This window comes from Ranitomeya variabilis, chromosome 3 (genome assembly GCF_051348905.1).
Source record: "Ranitomeya variabilis isolate aRanVar5 chromosome 3, aRanVar5.hap1, whole genome shotgun sequence".
Taxonomy (NCBI): domain Eukaryota; kingdom Metazoa; phylum Chordata; class Amphibia; order Anura; family Dendrobatidae; genus Ranitomeya; species Ranitomeya variabilis.
In genome coordinates this window covers 765,830,399-765,852,989 of record NC_135234.1, presented here as the reverse complement: position 1 = coordinate 765,852,989, position 22,591 = coordinate 765,830,399, and the positions used below count along the sequence as shown (strand labels likewise).

The 22,591-nt window shown below is 47.7% G+C and overlaps 1 protein-coding gene across 1 annotated transcript in view; it reads left to right on the top strand.

The window, feature by feature from the left end:
* C2CD3 (C2 domain containing 3 centriole elongation regulator) overlaps positions 1–22,591 on the top strand; it is a 51,740-nt gene that overhangs the window by 9,685 nt on the left and 19,464 nt on the right. The window contains 12 exon segments of the mRNA XM_077298789.1: positions 111–551; positions 6,020–6,171; positions 7,184–7,424; positions 7,502–7,676; positions 7,777–7,960; positions 9,231–9,403; positions 9,480–9,603; positions 9,687–9,955; positions 20,546–20,632; positions 20,837–21,433; positions 21,743–22,069; positions 22,138–22,276. Coding sequence (XP_077154904.1) covers positions 111–551; positions 6,020–6,171; positions 7,184–7,424; positions 7,502–7,676; positions 7,777–7,960; positions 9,231–9,403; positions 9,480–9,603; positions 9,687–9,955; positions 20,546–20,632; positions 20,837–21,433; positions 21,743–22,069; positions 22,138–22,276 — 2,909 coding nt within the window.

The window sequence follows — 22,591 nt, the reverse complement described above, 5'->3', positions numbered from 1 at the left end:
GGGTCCTTCGTTTTCTGGAGGGAACATTAGTGGTGATAGTGGAGGAAAGATTATTAATATTTATATGGACTGTGGAAAAAAAATACTATTTCTTATCCCTCCAACCTCAGGTGTCTGTGGTCGTTGCTGGAGATAGCGGACAATTCTCAAATATCGCGGAGAAGTCTTCTGTAAGCGTGCAGGATGCATCTCCATCACTCCCGAGACCCAATGTGAGCGTCATGGTACCTGAAGATCCGTCATACACAGAGGACGCTCCTGAACGGCAGACAGAGGTCGCGCCATCAGTCCCACCTGCTCAGCAGCGTGTCCTCCATCAGATGGAGCAGCCGCAAAGACCACCGTCCTATCGAGGACTAGAGACAGAAGAGGAGAGCGGCCTATTATTGCATGTCATCCTCATGGTGCCTGAAGGCAAAGGCTTCGTGTGCGAGCCAGAGTATTCCTCCATCTGCAATCCGTACCTGAACTGCAAACTGTTCTCTACCCAGGAAGCCACTCGCTCTGCCATCGTGTGGGGCAGCGACCAGCCGCTCTTCAGCTTCTCCCAGGTAAAATAAGGTGCTCATCCCTAAAAAATGGTTGTTACTACTTCCTCTAAAATCCACATTGGTGGACACAGGACCATGGGTATACGCCCTGACACTAGGAGGCTCCACACCAAGTGAAAATAAGTATTGGCTCCGTCTGTTTGGCTATCCCCTCTCCTCGGACACAAGTCAGCTTAGATAAGTGCCAAAAGTAGTAGGAGAGAAGCCAGAAAAATGACCTGAACCCAGGGAAGAACAGCATATAGGCATGATCCCCGAGGCAGGATCACCAGGGATGGGGGGGGGGGGTGGAGGCTGTGTCCTCCAATGTATTCAGGGACCTTAAGTTAAATGTAAAAATCCAATTTCTCTATCGCTTCATTGGGGGACACAGGAACCATGAGCAGAGGCCACAGGCACGTCAAGATAAGAAGGTGGTTTCCTTTAGGCGCGCCCCTTCCTGGCGTTCCCGCTACTCCCAAGGTAGATCCACCAGGCCTAGACCTGGAAGTTCTACCTCGGAATGACTCTCGACAAGACCTCAGCGCACCTCCCAAGCTGGGCGGCCCTCTCCTTTTCTTCAAAGACGTTTGGCTCACCTCAGTGGAGGACGCATGGGTAAGGGAAGTTGTATCCTCAGGATGTAAAATAGAATTCACTTCTTGGCCCCGGGCTCCAAGAAACAGATTTTACGGTAAGCAATAGTGATGAGTGAGTATACTCGTTGCTCGGGTTTTCCTGAGCACGCTCGGGTGGTCTCCGAGTATTTATGACTGCTCAGAGATTTAGTTTTCATCGCTGCAGCTGAATGATTTACAGCTACTAGCCAGCCTGATTACATGTGAGGATTCCTTAGCAACCAGGCAACCCCCACATGTACTCAGGCTGGCTAGTAGCTGTAAATCATTCAGCTGCGGTGATAAAAACTAAATCTCCGAGCACTAACAAATACACAGAGACCACCCGAGCATGCTCAGGAAAACCCGAGCAACGAGTACACTCGCTCATCATTAGCAAGCAACCAAAAATCCTGTTTTTCTCATTGATAGCATTCGGGGTATAAGACCATGGGACATCCCAGAGTAGTTCCAGTGCCTGGGAAAAAAGAATAGCCGACCATGTGGACCACTGCCTGCACTTCACAGTGGCATCAGCAGAAGCCATAGAGCGAGAGGTTGTCAGGATGTGGACGGAGGCCCAGGTCGCAGCCTCACAGGCCTGGAACATAAAGGCCCAATACCTGACTGCCCCTGTGATATGAGCAGTGACCCAATGGATGGAGATTTGACCATGGCCCTGTAGATTTCAATAGGAAATGCTAGTCCTAGAGGCTGACAGGCCATTGCCATGCTCATCGGGGATCACATAAAGCGGATTAGGTGGTCCTAGTAAAATCCAGACAGTGGAGGGAACACTCATGAGGATGAGCTGGAGATAAGCAAAAGGAGGGGAGGATGATGTAATCGGTGATGTGGAAGGCAGAGACTACCGCTGGAAGAAAAAAATGGCAGAGGGCACGAGACCACCTTGTCCTAAGGAGAACAAGGGAGCCCTGGAGAAGGATAGCAAGCGCTGACACCCCAAGTATCGGGGTTATGGCCAACGGAAATGCCACCTTCCACGGATAGAGCTTTAGGGAGATGCTGCGGAGAAGCTCCAGGTACATTCCTGGAGTACAACGTCAAGGTCCCAAAGTTCCACCAGATATCTGAAAAAAGAGGCGCAATGAGCCATTCTCTGAAAGAAGGGTTTAACCCGCTAGTGAGGTGTCAGCAAGCACTGAGAACAGTATGGCAAGGGCAGAAAAGTGTCCTTACGAGGAGGCGAGGCGGAGACCAGCATCCAAGCAGGAAAATTGAGGAAGCATAGGATAGAAGTCGCTTGTTCACACGTAGCCAACTTTAGGACCTCCAGGTCCAGTGTAAAGCTTGGGAGGTTGCGGCTTACAAGCCTCCAGTGTGGTCTGGATAATGGAGCCAGACAGATCCTTGGGATTGGATTAATAATCACTCCAATAATCACAGCTGAAGTGAAGTGGGATGATATAAGGGACCCTGCAAAAGCAGTTCAGGGCGGGAAGTGAGGAGCCATGGAGCGTCTACGACTAACTAGTTTAGAGTTGGCGTACCCTGCTCAGCGAGGCCGGTCCAGAGCTTGTCAGGAGAGCAGAGAAAACTCTGTACATGGAGTGATCAGAGCGTCTACTACAAGGTCCTCGGGACCTCACAACATAGCTGGGTCCTAGAAATAATGGCAGGAGTGAAGAGGTTCACAACAGGGGCGCCCTAGCACGAGGGAGGAAAAACGTACTCTAAGACCCGGAGTTCCTGAGCTTAGATAGTCCATGACCAGAATGTAGAGCTTGTGCGTTTCCTCATGCTGAGGTGCACTTGGTGCCCTGCTGATGGCACAGGTAGGTCACTCAGTTAACTAGTCTGTCTGTTTTCTCAGCGACGTCCCTGAAGCGAGAGGAGCAGTGAGCGAGACAGAAGATGGTTCTAAAATCCAGCAGGTTGATCTAGAGGCAGACTCCTTCCCGAGACCCCTGACCCTAACTGCTGTGATGGTTGAAGACCTCTCCACAGGGCAAGAGACTTGTATCGGTCGACAACACCTGGTGTTGTGGGGAAAGGATGATCTGCAAGTAGCAGTGCTGGGTCTCACAACCGACAAAAGGTTTCTGTGGAGACAACTGTGGCTCTTACATGCATTGTGGGACATGGGTCACAGGATACTCTGAGGGCGTGGGTTCTCTGGGGACGTGACTCCAAAGCTCTAGGGGCATGGCTTTCGTGAATCTCTGGAGTGTGAATCGTTGGAAACGTGGTTCTCGGGAATCCCTGGGGCGTGGTTCTCGGATGCTCTGTGGGATGTAGCTCTCAGGATACTAGTTGCGTGGTTCTTAGGATGCTCTAGGGACGTGGTTTTCGGGATACTCTGGGGGTGTGGCTCGTGGATACTCTAGGGCGTGGTTCTCTGATACTCTAGTGGCGTGGTTCTCTGGATACTCTAGGGATGTGGTTTTCTGAATACTCTGGGGGCATGGTTCTCTGGATACTCTGGGGGCGTGGTTCTCTGGATACTCTGGGGACGTAGTTTTCTAGATACTCTAGGGGCGTGGTTCTCTGGATACTCATAGCGTGGCTCTCTGGACACTCTGGGGGCGTGACTCGTGGATACTCTAGGGCGTGGTTCTCTGATACTCTAGGGCGTGGTTCTCTGGATACTCTAGGGACATGGTTCTCTGGATACTCTAGGGGCGTGGTTCTCTGGATACTCTGGGGGTGTGGCTCTTGGATACTCTAGGGGCGTGGTTCTTTGGATACTCTAGGGACGTGGTTATCTGGATTCTCTGGGGACGTGACTCTCTGGATACTCTAGGGGCGTGGTTCTCTGGATACCCTGGGGGTGTGGTTATCTGGATACCCTGGGGGCATGGTTCTCTGCATACTCCGGGGGCGTGGTTCTCTGGATACTCGTGGAGTGGCTCTCGGATACTCGGGGCGTGGTTCTCTGCATACTCTACGGGCCTGGTCCTCTGGAAACTCTGGGGGTGTGGCTCTTGGACACTCTAGGGGTGTGGCTCTATGGGGCCATGGTTCTCTGGATACTCTGGGGGCGTGGTTCTCTGGATACTTATATCGTGGCTCTCGGATACTCTAAGGGTGTGGCTCTCTGTTTACTCTGGGGACGTGGCTCTTGGGCACTCTAGGGGCGTGGTCCTCTGGATACTCATAGCTTGGCTCTCGGATACTCTAGGGGTGTGGCTCTCTGCATACTCTGGGGGCGTAGTTTTCTGCATAGTCTAGGGGCGTGGTTCTCTGCATACTCTAGGGGCCGTGGTTCTCTGGATACTCTGGGGCCGTGGCTCTTGGGCATTCTAGGGACGTGGCTCTCTGGGGATGTGATTCTCTGGATACTCTGGGGGCGTGGTACTCTGGATACCCTGGGGGCGTGGTTCTCTGGATACCCTGGGGGCGTGGTTCTCTGGATACCCTGGGGGCGTGGTTCTCTGGATACCCTGGGGGCGTGGTTCTCTGCATACTCTGGGGGCGTGGTTCTCTGGATACTCGTGGAGTGGCTCTCGGATACTCGGGGCGTGGTTCTCTGCATACTCTACGGGCCTGGTCCTCTGGATACTCTGGGGGTGTGGCTCTTGGACACCCTAGGGGTGTGGCTCTATGGGGCCGTGGTTCTCTGGATACTCTGGGGGCGTGGTTCTCTGGATACTTATATCCTGGCTCTCGGATACTCTAAGGGTGTGGCTCTCTGTTTACTCTGGGGGCGTGGCTCTTGGGCACTCTAGGGTCGTGGTCCTCTGGATACTCATAGCTTGGCTCTCGGATACTCTAGGGGTGTGGCTCTCTGCATACTCTGGGGGCGTGGTTTTCTGCATAGTCTAGGGGCGTGGTTCTCTGCATACTCTAGGGGCCGTGGTTCTCTGGATACTCTGGGGCCGTGGCTCTTGGGCATTCTAGGGACGTGGCTCTATGGGGCCGTGGTTCTCTGGATACTCTGGGGGCGTGGTACTCTGGATACTCGTGGAGTCGCTCTCGGATACTCTAGGAACGTGGTTCTCTGGATACTCTGGGAGCGTGGCTCTTGGACACTCTAGGGGCGTGGTTCTCTGGGGGCGTGGTTCTCTGGATACTCTGTGGGCGTGGTTCTCTGGATACTCTGTGGGCGTGGTTCTCTGGATACTCTGGGGGCATGGTTCTCTGGATACTCTGTGGGCGTGGTTCTCTGGATACTCTGGGGGGTGGTTCTCTGGATACTCGGGGCGTGACTCTCGGATACTCGGGGCGTGGTTCTCGGATACTCGGGGTGTGGTTCTCTGCATACTCTGGGGGGTGGCTCTTGGGCACTCTAGGGGCATGGTTCTCTGGATACTCGTGGAGTGGTTCTCTGGATACTCCCGGCGTGGCTGTCTGGATACTCTGGGGGTTGTGGTCACATAATTTCCTGTGACTCCAAAATGTCTCCAAAATACCCAGGGTTCATCGTGCTTTCAGATTGTGTTGTGTTCCCCGTCTTCGTAGACTGCGTCTGGCTGCCGCCTCCTGTAGGCACACACTTCTGAAGATGGTGCATGTCAGAGCCCACCAGCACACAGAAAGCAATGTGAAAGCGCCCTAAAGCTGTAACTCTGATGGGGAGGAGGGGGATGCAGCTTCAGCAGTATTTTGAGGCTGGAGGATCTCGTCCTCTCCACACACTGGTGCGTTTAGAGGACTCAGCAGAGCGAGAGCGAAAGAATAAATAATCTGCAGGTTCTACACAATTTGTGAATGAAAAAATATCAATCTACAGATGGAGATTACTGATAAACGCATGTGAAGGCTGAACGTCCCATGCCGAGCTCACGGTGCCGGGGCTGAGAGATGTGGAGCTGTTTGCTGGGGTCCTCGCGCTGTAGACATCGGGGTCGGAGCACCAGTGCAATGTTTTTCTGTCCATATTGTTAATGGTTCGTGCCCTGGCTTTCCCAGGTGGCTCCGGTTTCTCTGACAAGTCGTCTCCTTGAGAGGATGAAGAATAACATCATGATCATCGAGGTCTGGAATAAAGTCCCAGGTCCAGGTCCCGACCAGCTCCTGGGCCTGGCCAAGCTCTCCTTGCATCAGTTCTACATGTCCTTCAGGTGAGCACTCAAGATCATCCAGTCTGTAGATATTATATAGACTTGTAGCCTCCACCAGCTGCTATTACATCCCCTCCCCCACCACCAGCCGTTATTACACCTCCTTCACTAACAGCCGGTATTGCATCCCCTCCCCCACCACCAGCCGGTATTACATCTCCTTCACTAACGGCCGCTATTGCATCCCCTCCCCCACCACCAGCCGGTATTACATCCCCTCCACCACCACCAGCCAGTATTACATCCCCTCCACCACCCCCAGCTGGTATAACATCCCCTCCACCACCACCAGCCGGTATAACATCCCCTCCACCAGCCAGTATTACATCCCCTCCTCCACCACCACCAGCCGGTTTTACATCCCCCCCCCTCCACCACCACCAGCCAGTATTGCATCCCCTCCACCCCCAGCCGGTATTACATCCACTCCACCCCCAGCCGGTATTACATCTCCTCCACCCCCAGCCGGTATAACATCTCCTCCACCCCCAGCCGGTATTACATCCCCTCCACCCCCAGCCGGTATTACATCCCCTCCACCACCCCCAGCCGGTTTTACATCCCCTCCACCACCCCCAGCCGGTATTACATCCCCTCCACCACCCCCAGCCGGTATTACATCCCCTCCACCACAACCAGCCGGTATTGCATCCCCTCCACCACCAGCCGGTATAACATCCCCTCCACCACCGCCAGCCAGTATTACATCCCCTCCACCACCACCAGCCGGTATAACATCTCCTCCACCACCACCAGCCAGTATTGCATCCCCTCCACCACCAGCCGGTATAACATCTCCACCACCAGCTGGTATTACATCCCCTCCTCCCCACATCCGGTGTTGTGCTCACATTAACTTCATGCTTTTAGATATACTCATGTTGCCGGTAATTTGCTCCTATTTATTATAGCTCCTTTTCTGGACGGTTTTAACCCTGCAGACGCCACCAATCACCACACAAGTCAGTTGCTTCTTGTCATCTTATTACTTACTGTCTGTATTTTTGTGCAGTGACCCCAAAATTTGCCGTCTCCTGCTCCAAGCGCAGTATCCTGTGGTTTCGGTGGACAGTTTTCTCCCCATCGTCGACATGTTCAGCGGTTCTGAGCGCGGCCAACTTAAGGTCCTACTTGCCATGGGATCTGGGGACCAAGTTGTTGCATTGCAAAGGTTAAAAAACGATGAGGGAACCTCTGCCGCCCAGACCCCAAGACCGGCACATTTCCTGGACCCCCCGCAGTCATCGGTAGAGGTACCCGAACACTGAGGCTTGGATACATCCCGCACTGTGTGTGCAGCGTTATTAACTATGTGATGTCCGTCCTCCAGATGTCCAGGACCTCGGAGAGCAGCACCGATCACGTGTTTGACGTACATGTGGAAAGCTTGAAGGGTCTCGCTCCCCTGCAGTCCACGGTGTGGGGGGAAGCCGACTGCTTTGTACAGTATTTCTTCCCGGTGGCTTCTGCTGCATCCGGGTTGGGCTCAGAGCTGCCTGAACGAGGTTAGTGGAGCTGCCTGAACGAGGTTAGTGGGGTCCAGAGACCCTCCACTTGTATCATGTGTATGCCACACGGTTCATGTTTCCCCTCTGTATATTTCAGGCCTGAGTCTGAAGCCTGTACGTACGGCCACCACCCTCTGTGTGCCAGATCCCGTCTTCAATGATCAGCAGAGCCATTCCTTGGTCGCCCCGTCCGATACCCCAGTGCAGAGGCTGCTGCTCAGTGCATTCTCCATGCAGCGCCTCTCTGCGGGAGGAGGGATGACCTTCGAAATCTGGTGCCGGTAAGATGCATGGAGGTTAGGAAATGAGCTTCTCCCCTGGGTAATCCTGCATTTCCATCGCTTATTTTCCAGTACACACGCTCACAGGCCCCCCCGTGACTCCGCAGGAGACCGATGGGCTTCTATGAAGGCCTCCATTGCTGCCATCTTGGTACACCTCTGAATCTCACCTCTAGGATGAGCTTCAAAGGAGGCTGCAATTTATACAACATACTGCAATACGGAGGTCCCCAGGGGGACAAAAAAAAAACAATTTTCAAAAAGTAAAAAAAATAGAAGAAATCTAAAATTTTACCCAGTTTAAACAGTTTAAACATATTGATGAAAATGTCGGCTCAGCGCGGAAAAAACAAGCTCTCGCACTGCTCCGTAAGCAGAAAGATCACAGTGTTTCAGGGCTCGGAGAGTGAGACCGCAAAAAAAAAATATATATTTTTTTTTGTTATAAATGTAGAATTTTTATTGACTGCAAAAAAGAAAAAAAAAAACACTACAAGTTTGGTATTTACGGTCTCTTACTGACCTGGAGAATCATGCGGCGCGGTCATTTTTTGCAGTACAACAAACAAAATCTGAAGGATAACGGAATTGCGTTTTTTTTCTACAATTTTACAGCACAGCATTTTCCATAAAATGATATAGTTAAATGAAGGGTTTAATGTTAAACTGCAACTCATTCCTCCCAAAAAAAACAATCCCCCTATGGGTTTATCTAAAAAAAAAAAAAAAAAAAAGTGTAAAAAAAAGTTATGGCTCTAGGACATTTTTTTGTCCAAGGGTTGCAATTCCATACTGCATCAATCCCAAGGCCACAAAAAAAAATGTAGAGCAGTACTTTAATGAATACATCACCGCTTTGGTCGGGGCTGGGACTGAAGAGCGCTGCTCCTGTCTAAAAGACACAAATACAATTGAATATCAGAAGGAGAAGCGGCATATCCTGAACAGCCCCTTGGGCCGCACAACATCCTTCGGCAGAACACATGCCACCCACGGGCCGTATGTTGTGCAGGTCTTCTGTAGGAGGAAGGGGAAGAAGAAAAAAGCACAAAATGTCAAAAATTAGACTTCCCCTGGGGATTCAGGGAGAGTTTTTTTATTTTCTGTAGGGCTCTATCATTGATAAAGAGCTTAAAATGGGGAACGGCCGGTGAACCGAAGCAGGGCTATCCATGGGTCTTCTCTTCCTGGGCCATTATGGTTTATCTGTTGATCTTATGAGGGTGAAATATGATCAATATGAGGTTTTTATGAATGTTTCCTCTTTTAGTTATTATTACCCCAATGTCCGGGATCAGATTGTGGCCAAGGCTCTTCTCCCCCTGTCCCGTCTGTGCGCCATGGTGACCATGCACCATCGAGAAGAGATGGGGGTCCAGGCGTTCTGTCTACCGCTCTCTCCTGTGAGCGAGACCTCCGCAGACGCTTGTCCTCCATCCTCAGGTAACCAGCACATATTATCAGTGCATTAGTCTGACGCCGTACCGCCAGGTAACACGTCATCTTGCCCGGTCCGCAGGGTTACTGACGGTGAATGTGACGTATAGACGCTCCATCAGAAGCCCCGTGGGCATGCTGGCTGCTCGGATGGCCTCGATCTCTGTGCAGATCCACAGGGTGTCCGGTCTGCAGGCCGCTGCCAGGTACTGTTAACACAGAGCGGCCCCACTAGGTCAGGTACAGGGGTCCGCTCCTCGTGTCTTACATCCTCTGTGTTCCGGCACAGAGTTCTGTCTCAGCAGGACCCTTCGCTCCAGTACAGCGCAGATGTCGGGGTGAACGCTTTCATCATTATCCGCCCGTCTTTCCTGCCGGAGATGGAGGTTCGCAACACTCGTACAATCGCCCGCAGCTTCTGCCCGGAGTTTGATCATCACTCGGAGTTCCCCTGTAATCTGGTGACGCAGAGGAGCAGCGGAGAAGCCTGCAGCCTGGCGGAGATCCTCAGCGTCTCTGAGATGGTATTTTCCATCTATCACCAGAGTGTGACGGCGGGTAAGAGTCCCGTATACTGCTGAGTGTATAATATACCGAGTCCCGTATACTGCTGAGTATATAATATACTATATGCTGAGTCCCGTATACTGCTGAGTATATAATATACTATATGCTGAGTCCCGTATACTGCTGAGTATATAATATACAGGGTCCCGTATACTGATGAGTATATAATATACCGAGTCCTGTATACTGCTGATTATATAATGTACCGAGTCCCATATACTCCTGAGTATATAATATACCGAGTCCCGTATACTGCTGAGTATATAATATATGGAGTCCCGTATACTGTGAGTATATAATATACTATATGCTGAGTCCCGTATACTCCTGAGTATATAATGTACCGAGTCCCATATACTCCTGAGTATATAATATACCGAGTCCCGTATACTGCTGAGTATATAATATATGGAGTCCCGTATACTGTGAGTATATAATATACTATATGCTGAGTCCCGTATACTCCTGAGTATATAATGTACCGAGTCCCATATACTCCTGAGTATATAATATACCGAGTCCCGTATACTGCTGAGTATATAATATATGGAGTCCCGTATACTGTGAGTATATAATATACTATATGCTGAGTCCCGTATACTCCTGAGTATATAATGTACCGAGTCCCGTATACTCCTGAGTATATAATGTACCGAGTCCCATATACTGCTGAGTATATAATATACTATATGCTGAGTCCTGTATACTCCTGAGTATATAATATACCGAGTCCCATATACTGCTGAGTATATAATATATGGAGTCCCGTATACTCCTGAGTATATAATATATGGAGTCCCGTATACTCCTGAGTATATAATATATGGAGTCCCGTATACTGCTGAGTATATAATATACTATATGCTGAGTCCCGTATACTCCTGAGTATATAATATACCGAGTCCTGTATACTCCTGAGTATATAATATATGGAGTCCCGTATACTGCTGAGTATATAATGTACTATATGCTGAGTCCCGTATACTCCTGAGTATATAATATACAGGGTCCCGTATACTGATGAGTATATAATATACCGAGTCCTGTATACTGCTGATTATATAATGTACCGAGTCCCATATACTCCTGAGTATATAATATACCGAGTCCCGTATACTGCTGAGTATATAATATATGGAGTCCCGTATACTGTGAGTATATAATATACTATATGCTGAGTCCCGTATACTCCTGAGTATATAATGTACCGAGTCCCATATACTCCTGAGTATATAATATACCGAGTCCCGTATACTGCTGAGTATATAATATATGGAGTCCCGTATACTGTGAGTATATAATATACTATATGCTGAGTCCCGTATACTCCTGAGTATATAATGTACCGAGTCCCATATACTCCTGAGTATATAATATACCGAGTCCCGTATACTGCTGAGTATATAATATATGGAGTCCCGTATACTGTGAGTATATAATATACTATATGCTGAGTCCCGTATACTCCTGAGTATATAATGTACCGAGTCCCGTATACTCCTGAGTATATAATGTACCGAGTCCCATATACTGCTGAGTATATAATATACTATATGCTGAGTCCTGTATACTCCTGAGTATATAATATACCGAGTCCCATATACTGCTGAGTATATAATATATGGAGTCCCGTATACTCCTGAGTATATAATATATGGAGTCCCGTATACTCCTGAGTATATAATATATGGAGTCCCGTATACTGCTGAGTATATAATATACTATATGCTGAGTCCCGTATACTCCTGAGTATATAATATACCGAGTCCTGTATACTCCTGAGTATATAATATATGGAGTCCCGTATACTGCTGAGTATATAATGTACTATATGCTGAGTCCCGTATACTCCTGAGTATATAATATACCGAGTCCCGTATACTGCTGAGTATATAATGTACCGAGTCCCGTATACTGCTGAGTATATAATATACCGAGTCCCGTATACTCCTGAGTATATAATATACCGAGTCCCGTATACTGCTGAGTATATAATATACCGAGTCCCGTATACTGCTGAGTATATAATATACCGAGTCCCGTATACTCCTGAGTATATAATATACCGAGTCCCGTATACTGCTGACTATATAATGTACTATATGCTGAGTCCCGTATACTCCTGAGTATATAATATATGGAGTCCCGTATACTGCTGAGTATATAATATACCGAGTCCTGTATACTGCTGAGTATATAATGTACCGAGTCCCATATACTGCTGAGTATATAATATACTATATGCTGAGTCCTGTATACTCCTGAGTATATAATATACTGAGTCCCGTATACTGCTGACTATATAATGTACCGAGTCCCGTATACTCCTGAGTATATAATATATGGAGTCCCGTATACTCCTGAGTATATAATATATGGAGTCCCGTATGCTCCTGAGTATATAATATATGGAGTCCCGTATACGCCTGAGTATATAATATATGGAGTCCCGTATACTCCTGAGTATATAATATATGGAGTCCCGTATACTCCTGAGTATATAATATATGGAGTCCCGTATACTCCTCAGCATATAATATACTATATACTGAGTCCCAGATACTATATACCGAGAAAACCAAAGACAGAAACACAACGATTAAAGGCCTTGCAGTAAATAAATAGCATTGTGAATAATAATAACTTGCGATACCCAGGTAACATGTTTTTTGGATATATAAAAAAGCTAAAGCGATCCCGCCTCATCAAGGCAATGTAATAGGGACTGTGCTAACTCTAATATTAAAAATCTTACCGTTTGTCAAGTGACACGCATGTAGCTAAGGGCTGAGGGACTGGGCCGACTAGTGGACACACAGCCGAGGGAGACCACATCCATAATGCCCAGATCAAGAGAAAGGCGGCCACAGCTTTATATTTACAAGATGCAAACAAGCAGAAATCTGTGGTCTCAGATTGGCTGTGTGTCCACTAGCTATTACGCCCCAGCAGTGATCCCACATCTTTCCCGGCACATGTCAGCTGTTTTGAACAGCTGACATGTGCCTCCAACATCCGAGGGAGGAATTGTGATCCTTCCGAGGCTGTTATTATTATTATTATTATTATTTATTTATATAGCACCATTGATTCCATGGTGCCGTACATGAGAAGGGGTTACATACAAGTTACAGATATCACTTACAGTATACAAACTAACAATGACAGACTGATACAGAGGGGCGAGGACCCTGCCCTTGCGGGCTTACATTCTACAGGATGGTGGGGAAGGAGACAATAGGTCGGGGGTTGCAGGAGCTCCGGTGTTGGTGAGGCGGTAGCTTCGGTAGTGATGAGGAGGCAGCGGGGTCAGTGCAGGCTGTAGGCTTTCCTGAAGAGATGAGTTTTCAGGTTCCGTCTGAAGGATCCGAATGTGGTTGATAGTCGGACATGTTGGGGCAGAGATTTCCAGAGGATGGGGGATATTCGGGAGAAGTCTTGGAGGCGATTGGATGAGGAGCGAATAAGTGTGGAGGAGAGAAGGAGGTCTTGGGAGGACCAGAGATTACGTGAGGGAAGATATTGGGAGATTAGTTCGGAGATATATGGAGGAGACAGGTTATGGATGGCTTTGTAGGTCAGTGTTAGTAATATGAACTGGATGCGCTGAGGGAATGGGAGCCAGTGAAGAGATTTGCAGAGGGGGAAGCAGAGGAGTAGCGAGGAGAGAGATGAATTAGTCGGGCAGCAGAGTTAAGGATGGACTGGAGAGGTGCGAGGGTGTTAGCAGGGAGGCCACAGAAAAGGATGTTGCAGTAGTCAAGGCAGGAGATGATGAGGGCATGCACAAGCATTTTAGTAGATTGAGGGTTGAGGAAAGGACGGATTCTGGAGATATTTTTGAGCTGGAGGCGACAGGAGGTGGAAAGAGCTTGGATGAGCGGTTTGAAGGACAGGGCAGAGTCGAAGGTTACTCTGAGGCAGCGGACTTCCGGTACGGGGGAAAGCATGATGTCAGTGATTGCGATAGATAGGTCAGGTAAGGAAGATTTGTGGGATGGAGGAAAGATGATGAGTTCAGATTTGTCCACATTGAGTTTGAGGAAGCGAGAGGAGAAGAAGGAGGATATGGCTGATAGGCACTCTGGGATTCTGGACAGCAGAGCGGTGACGTCTGGGCCAGAGAGGTAGATCTGAGTGTCATCAGCATAAAGGTGGTACTGGAATGCATGAGACTTTGAGTTGTCCCAGGCCAAGTGTATAGATTGAGAAGAGCAGGGGTCCTAGAAGAGAGCCTTGGGGGACTCCAACAGAGAGAGGGTGGGATGAGGAGGTAGTGTGGGAGTGGGAGACACTGAATGTGCGATTGGAAAGGTGCGAGGTGATCCAGGATAGGGCGAGGTCTTTGATGCCAAAGGAGGAGAGGATCTGTAGTAGGAGGCAGTGGTCAACTGTGTCGAAAGCACAGGGCTTTTAACCCTTTAAATGCCGCTGTCAAACTCTGTCAGCGGCATTTAACACGCAGTATATAGCACAGCCCACGTAGTATATAGCACAGGCCACGTAGTATATAGCACAGGCCACGTAGTATATAACACAGGCCACGTAGTATATAACACAGGCAACGTAGTATATAACACAGGCAACGTAGTATATAACACAGGCAACGTAGTATATAACACAGGCCACGTAGTAAACGTATATAACACAGGCCACGTAGTATATAGCACAGCCACGTAGTATATAGCACAGTCACGTAATATATTGCCTAGCCGCGTAGTATATTGCATAGCCACGTAGTATGTAGCACAGCCACATAGTATATAGCACAGCCACATAGTATATAGCACAGCAACGTAGTATATAGCACAGCAACGTAGTATATAACACAGCCATGTAGTATATAACACAGACATACAGCACAGCCACGTAGTGTATAACACAGTCACGTAATATATAGCACATAGACGTAGTATATAGCACAGCCACGTAGTATATAGCACAGCCACGTAGTATATAGCACAGCCACGTAGTATATAGCACAGCCACGTAGTATATAACACAGCACACGTAGTATATAGCACAGAGACGTAGTATATAACACAGGCCACGCAGTATAGAACACAGCCCATGTAGTATATAACACAGCCACGTAGTATATTGCACAGCCACGTAGTATATAGCACAGAGACGTATATAACACAGGCCACGCAATATATAACACAGCTAATGCAGTATATAGCACAGCCCACGTAGTATATAGCACAGAGACATAGTATATAGCACAGGCCACGCATTATATAGCACAGCCCACGTAATATATAGCACAGAGACTTAGTATATAGCACAGAGACATAGTATATAACACAGGCCACGCAGTTTATAACACAGCTCACGCAGTTTATAACACAGCTCACGTAGTATATAACACAGCCGACGTAGTATATAGCACAGAGACGTAGTATATTACACAGGCCACGCAGTATATAACACAGCTCACGCAGTTTATAACACAGCCCACGTAGTATATAGCACAGCCCACGTAGTATATAGATCAGAGACTTAGTATATAACACAGGCCACGCAGTATATAGCACAGGCCACGCAGATTATAACACAGCCCACGTAGTATATAGCACAGCCCACGTAGTATATAGCACAGCCCACGCAGCATATAACACAACCCACGCAGCATATAACACAGCCCACGCAGCATATAACACAGCCCACGCAGCATATAACACAGCCCACGCAGCACATAACAGCCCACGCAGCATATAACACAGCCCACGTTGTATATAACACAGCCCACATAGTATATAACAGCCCTCGTAGTATATAACACAGCCCACGTAGTATATAGCAATGTGAGCATCATATCCCTGTTAAAAAAAGAATTAAAATAAAAAATTGTTATATACTCACCTTCCGGCGGCCCCCGGATCCAGCCAGGCGTTTCGCGATGCTCCTCGCACCGCTCCGGTCCCAAAAATGCATTGCGGCAATAACACTTGATGATGTAGCAGTCTGGCGAGACTGCTACGTCATCATCTCGCAAGACCGCTACGTCATGTCCGGTCATTGCAGCAATGCATTCTTGGGACCGGAGCGTCGCAAGGAGCGGGAAAGGCGCCGGAAGGTGAGAACATAATGATTTTTTATTTTTTTTATTATTTTTAACATTAAATCTTTTTGCTATTGATGCTGCATAGCATCAATAGTAAAAAGTTGGTCACACAGGGTTAATAGCTGCGTTAACGGACTGCTAAACCGCTATGGGGGCACTGACTGGGGAGTAGGGAGTGGGCACTGACTGGAGGGGAGTAGGGAGGGGCGAATTCGCGGCCTGACTGTGCCAGTCGCTGATTGGTCGCGGCCGGCTGGCCGCGACCAATCAGCGACGCGGGATTTCCGATACAGACAAACAGACGGAAGTGTACCTTAGACAATTATATATATAGACTAGCTGTACTACCCGGCTTCGCCCGGGTTAATGACTGCTGTTAGCAAAATAGAATGTGTTAACAAAAATTTATTCTGCACACAAAAACCACAAAACAAATAGATAGAAATGTAATTATTAAAAGGCAAAAACTAAGCAAATAGAAGCATTTCACAACATATATTAGCTTTGTTATACTGAGAATGTCTTTGTTGCCTATATTAACCAATCAGAGCTCAGGTTAATTAACTGTAGCAAAATAGAAGCTGAGCTGTGATTGGTTGCTATTGGCAGCCTGATAAATCCCCAGCCAACAGGAAGCCCTCCCCCCTGGCAGTATATATTAGCTCACACATACACATAATAGACAGGTCATGTGACTGACAGCTGCCGTATTTCCTATATGGTACATTTGTTGCTCTTGTAGTTTGCTTATTAATCAGATTTTTATTTTTGAAGGACAATACCAGACTTGTGTGTGTTTTAGGGCGAGTTTTATGTGTCAAGTTGTGTGTGTTGAGTTGCGTGTGGCGACATGCATGTAGCGACTTTTGTGAGATGAGTTTTGTGTGGCGACATGCGTGTAGCAACATTTTGTGTGTTGAGTTGCATGTGACAGGTTAGTGTAGCAAGTTGTGTGCAGCAAGATTTGTGCATGGCGAGTTTTGCGCGTGGCGAGTTTTATGTGTGGTGCCTTTTGAGTATGTGCAAGTTTTGTGTGAGGCAACTTTTGCATGTGGTGCAACTTTTGTACATGTGGCAATTTTTCTGTGTGTGCAAGTTTTGCATGAGGTGAGTTTTCCATGAGGTGAGTTTTGCACGTGTGGCGAGTTTTGCGTGAGCCTAGTTTTGCATATGGCGAGTTTTGCATGTAGCGAGTTTTGAGTGGTGACTTTTGTGTTTCGACTTTTATGTGGCGAGGTTGGTGTGTGTGTGTGGTGAAATGTGTGCTGAGGGTGGTATATGTGTTCAAGCACGTGGTAGTGTGTGGCGCATTTTGTGTTTGTGTTCATATCCCCGTGTGTGGTGAGTATCCCATGTCGGGGCCCCACCTTAGCAACTGTACGGTATATACTCTTTGTCGCCATCGCTCTCATTCTTTAAGTCCTCATTGTTCACATCTGGCAGCTGTCAATTTTCCTCCAACACTTTTCCCTTCACTTTTTCCCCATTATGTAGATAGGAGCAAAATTGTTTGGTGAATTGGAACGCGCGGGGTTAAAATTTCACCTCACAACATAGCCTATGACGCTCTCGGGGTCCAGACGTGTGACTGTGCAAAATTTTGTGGCTGTAGCTGCGACGGTACAGATGCCAATCCCGGACATACACACATACATACATACACACATTCAGCTTTATATATTAGATATACCTGTATGTAATCTCCTGTATATAGTATATACCTGTGTGTCATCTCACCTATATATAGTATATATCTGTGTGTCATCTCCTGTATATAGTATATACCTGTATGTCATCTCCTCCTATACATAGCATATACCTGTGTCATCTCCTCCTGTATATACTATATACCTGTAGGTAATCTGCTCCTGTATATAGTATATACCTGTGTGTCATCTCCTCCTGTATATAGTATATACCTGTATGTCATCTCCTCCTGTATGTAGTATGTACCTGTATGTCATCTCCTCCTCTATATAGTATATACCTGTGTGTCATCTCTCCTGTATATAGTATATATCTGTGTGTCATCTCCTCCTGTATATAGTATATACCTGTGTGTCATCTCCCCTGTAAATAGTATATACCTGTGTGTCATCTCCTGTATATAGTATATAGCTGTATGCCATCTCCTCCTGTATTAGCCCTCGTTCACACGTTATTTGGTCAGTATTTTTACCTCAGTATTTGTAAGCTAAAATGGCAGCCTGATAAATCCCCAGCCAACAGTAAGCCCACCCCCTGGCAGTATATATTAGCTCACACATACACATAATAGACTGGTCATGTGACTGACAGCTGCCGGATTCCTATATGGTACATTTGTTGCTCTTGTAGTTTGTCTGCTTATTAATCAGATTTTTATTTTTGAAGGATACCAGACTTGTGTGTGTTTTAGGGCGAGTTTCGTGTGTCAAGTTGTGTGTGTTGAGTTGCGTGTGGCGACATGCATGTAGGGACTTTTGTGAGATGAGTTTTGTGTGGCGACATGCGTGTAGCAACTTTTTGTGTGTCGAGTTGCATGTGACAGGTTAGTGTAGCAAGTTGTGTGCAGCAAGTTTTGCGCATGGCGAGTTTTGCGCGTGGCGAGTTTTATGTGTGGTGCCTTTTGAGTATGTGCAAGTTTTGTGTGAGGCAACTTTTGCATGTGTTGCAACTTTTGTGCATGTGGCAATTTTTCTGCGTGTGGCAATTTTTCTGCGTGTGCAAGTTTTGCGTGTGGCGAGTTTTGCACGTGTGGCGAGTTTTGCATGTGGAGAGTTTTGCGCGTGGCGAGTTTTGAGCGGCGACTTTTGTGTTTCTACTTTTATGTGGCGAGGTTGGTGTATGTGTGGTGAAATGTGCACTGAGGGTGGTATATGTGTTCGAGCACGTGGTAGTGTGTGGCGCATTTTGTGTGTGTGTTCATATCCCCGTGGTGGTGTGATTATCCCATGTTGGGGCCCCACCTTAGCAACTGTACAGTATATACTCTTTGGTGCCATCGCTGTCATTCTTTAAGTCCCCCTTGTTCACATCTGGCAGCTGTTAATTTGCCTCCAACACTTTTCCTTTCATTTTTTCCCCATTATGTAGATAGGGGCAAAATTGTTTGGTGAATTGGAAAGCGCGGGGTTAAAATTTCACCTCACAACATAGCCTATGACGCTCTCGGGGTCCAGACGTGTGACTGTGCAAAATTTTGTGGCTGTAGCTGCTACGGTTCAGATGCCAATCCCGGACATACATACATACATACATACATACATACATACATACACACACACACACATTCAGCTTTATATATTAGATGGCAAAAAAAAAAAATGTTTATAAAAAAAAATCTAAAAGATCAAATCACCCCCCTTTCGCCTCATAAAATCAAACATACACATATTTGGTATCGCCGCGTTCAGAATCACCCGAAAAAGGATTAACCCGATCGCTAAACGGCGTAGCGAGAAAAAAATTAAAAACACCAGAATTACGTTTTTTTGGTCGCCGTGACATTGCATTAAAATGGAATAACGGGCGATCAAAAGATCATATCTGCACCAAAATGGAATCATTAAAAACTTCAGCACGGCGCAAAAAATAAGCCTTCACCTGAACCCAGATCATTAAAAATGGAGGACGCAACAGGTATTGGAAAATGGCGAAATTTTAAATTTTTTTTTTTTTTTTTTTTTTTTAGCAAAGTTTGGAATTTTTTTTCACCACTTAGATAAAAAATAACGTAGACATGTTTGGAGTCTATGAACTCGTACTGACCTGGAGAATCATAATGGCAGGTTAGTTTTAGCATTTACTGAACACGGTAAAAAAAGCCAAACAAAAATCAAGTGGGATTGCACTTTTTTTACAATTTTAACGCACTTGGAATTTTTTTCCTGTTTTCCAGTAAAAGATATGTTAAAACCAATGGTGTCGTTCAAAAGTACAACTCTTCACGCAAAAAACAAGCCCTCACACGGCCATAGTGGCAGAAAAATAAAAAAGTTATGGCTCTGGGAAGGAGGGGAGCGAAAAATGAGAACGCAAAAACGAAAATACCCCTGGTCATGAAGGGGTTAAATGACCGGGCTTTTACGGATTCGTCGAATTAACATATATTTAATGTTCCCGGGCGCGTCTTTGGCGTGACACAGGAATTTTACTATTTTTCTTATATCTTTTATTTTTTTTACGTTTCTGGGGGGAATTGACCCTGCGATCGTTTGATCAGTTGTTCTGTATACTGCAGTATCTTGCTACTAATATCGCAGTCTATAATGCTCCGTCAGCGAATCCAGACTGTCACATCCCTGTTCTTTAAGGTCTATGGAGGAGGATGGAGCGAGCTAGAGGCAGACGCGGACGTTCTGCTGCAAGTTCTCCTGGAATCTCAGACTGTAAAGGGTTAACAGCAGTGATCGGTCGTTGCCTCCTTCCCGTACTTTGCACTGCAGCTGCGCTCTCTGATAGAAGCTCCAGTTATATATGTTGCCCGGAGGATTTTGCACATGAAGATATTAATGAACGTTTTTTTCTTGCAGCTGGTGCAAGCAGAGCTCAGCCGGCGCGCGACCATCTGCTGGGAGTGGTGAGGATCCCGACCAGAGAGCTGCTGACCAAGAGATCAGGTGACCTGTGGTTGAGTATTACTGCGAATATTCCAGATCTACATCTATAGAGGTTTCTTTGTAGACCTAACCCACAGGTTAGAGTTTTTACATCTCATTTTGAGCCCTAACACCCGAAGGTGTCTGCACTGGTCCCGTAGGAAGAGTACAGCTCCTCTGATGATCTGGGTAACGACCGCCTTACACTTCTGTGTCCTCTTCTAGGAATTTCCGGCTGGTTCCCAGTAATGGTCTCTGAAGACCTCACACTTCCCAGTGCGGCGGGGGTGTTGGACGCTGTTGTCGGCGGCCTGGAGCTTTGTGTCCGCTTTGCTCATCACGCCGACAGAGAACGTGTCCTGGAGGCGGCCCGAGGCCTGGGATGGACGGAGGATGAGGGTGGTGACCCGGCTGGCGATGACGAACTGGTCAATCTCTCTGTTACTACCCCCAAGATCTGGCTCCCGGTGCACTGTCTCCTGCTGGCCGGCCACAAGCGCCTCCATAAGAGCACCTACTGCTACCTGAGGTACAAGCTGTACGATAAAGACGCCGTCTGCTCGCCGTTAAGAAGGCCAACTGTATCCGAGGACGGCCAACGGGCCACGGTGGGGTTCGAGCAAACGAGGACTGTGGAGCTGACGAAACATCAGCCGCTTGTGTGGTATCTCCGGGAAGAGAAGCTGGAAATCCAGATCTGGCGTTCCTACGGGAAGGACACCAGTGGGCCGAGACCTCAAGACACTGACCGTCTGCTTGGGTGTGCCTACGTGGACCTTACCGCCCTGTCAGAAGACACCTCCCGGACCCTCTCTGTTAGTGGTAGGTGAACGACCATTGCTGCCCCCCCATGTGAAATGCAGTGATTCTAACCCATCAACGTAGAAATCCTGGAAAGCCATCATCCAGGGCTTAGATATTATGGACAGGTCATCATCCTCAGATTAATTGGGGTCTGATATCGGGGTCCAGAGCGGCTTGAACGCGGCACCTTTGTACACCGTCTAGTGGCTGATACTGCAGCTCCGATCACAATCTCTTCACGAGAACAGCCACTAAACCACATAAGGCGCTGACCCTCCCCCTATTTGTCCTCCAGCCCCTTTAATTCAGATTCTTCTAATATTTCAGGTGTTTATCCCCTTTTTAAGCACAATGCACCCAATCTGTGGGGCGCAGCGGTGAGGGTTCACCTGTGCCTGAGCTCTGCCTATCATCCGTCATCAAGCGCCCGATGCCCCAGTTCTCCGGAGGACGAGAGCCTTCCCGAGGATTACGAGGTGCGAGAAGTCTCCCAGGAATATACTGAGGAGAAGCCAGAAGGTCACAAGAAGTCGGCCCAGAAAGAGCAAAGTGATAAATCCCTGAGTCTTGGCGGTGAGCCGGCGGCCGCGGAGCTGGAAGCCACGTTCTCTGTGAGTGTTCTGGTGGAGCGGGCGATGCATCTCAGCTTAAAAGGTACGGATTAGATGCAAGGACCGGAATCCAGGAGATGTGAAATCGTACTAATCAGCGGGTCATTGCAGGCAGTCCTCTGACCGAGAGAGCCGTGGCCGTCCCTAGTTGTTCCGTGTCCTTCCCCATCGCTGGTACTACAACCCCCGTAACTACCCCCATCATTGACCGCACAGACTCCCCAACCTGGAATTTCCAGCACCAAGTCCGGTAGGTACCAAAAAACCATTAACAAGTCAGAAATGTGTCATCAGTGTCCCCGGATGGGTGTAGAACTCTTTTAACCCAAAGTTTTTGCATTGGGTAAATTGTTGCTAGTCCTGTCACCCCCGACCAGGCGACATGGCCCCTTATTGGACATCGACGGAGTAACCTATAGATTTGTATTCGGTGGATTCACATTAGACATTTCTTCAAAAATCCCAACGATTTGAAAGGAGTTTGCAGAAATCTAATCACCTGCTGCAGAATAACCGCATTGATATGGAAAGAATAGAAACTAGATATCGGCTGCGCCCGACGGCC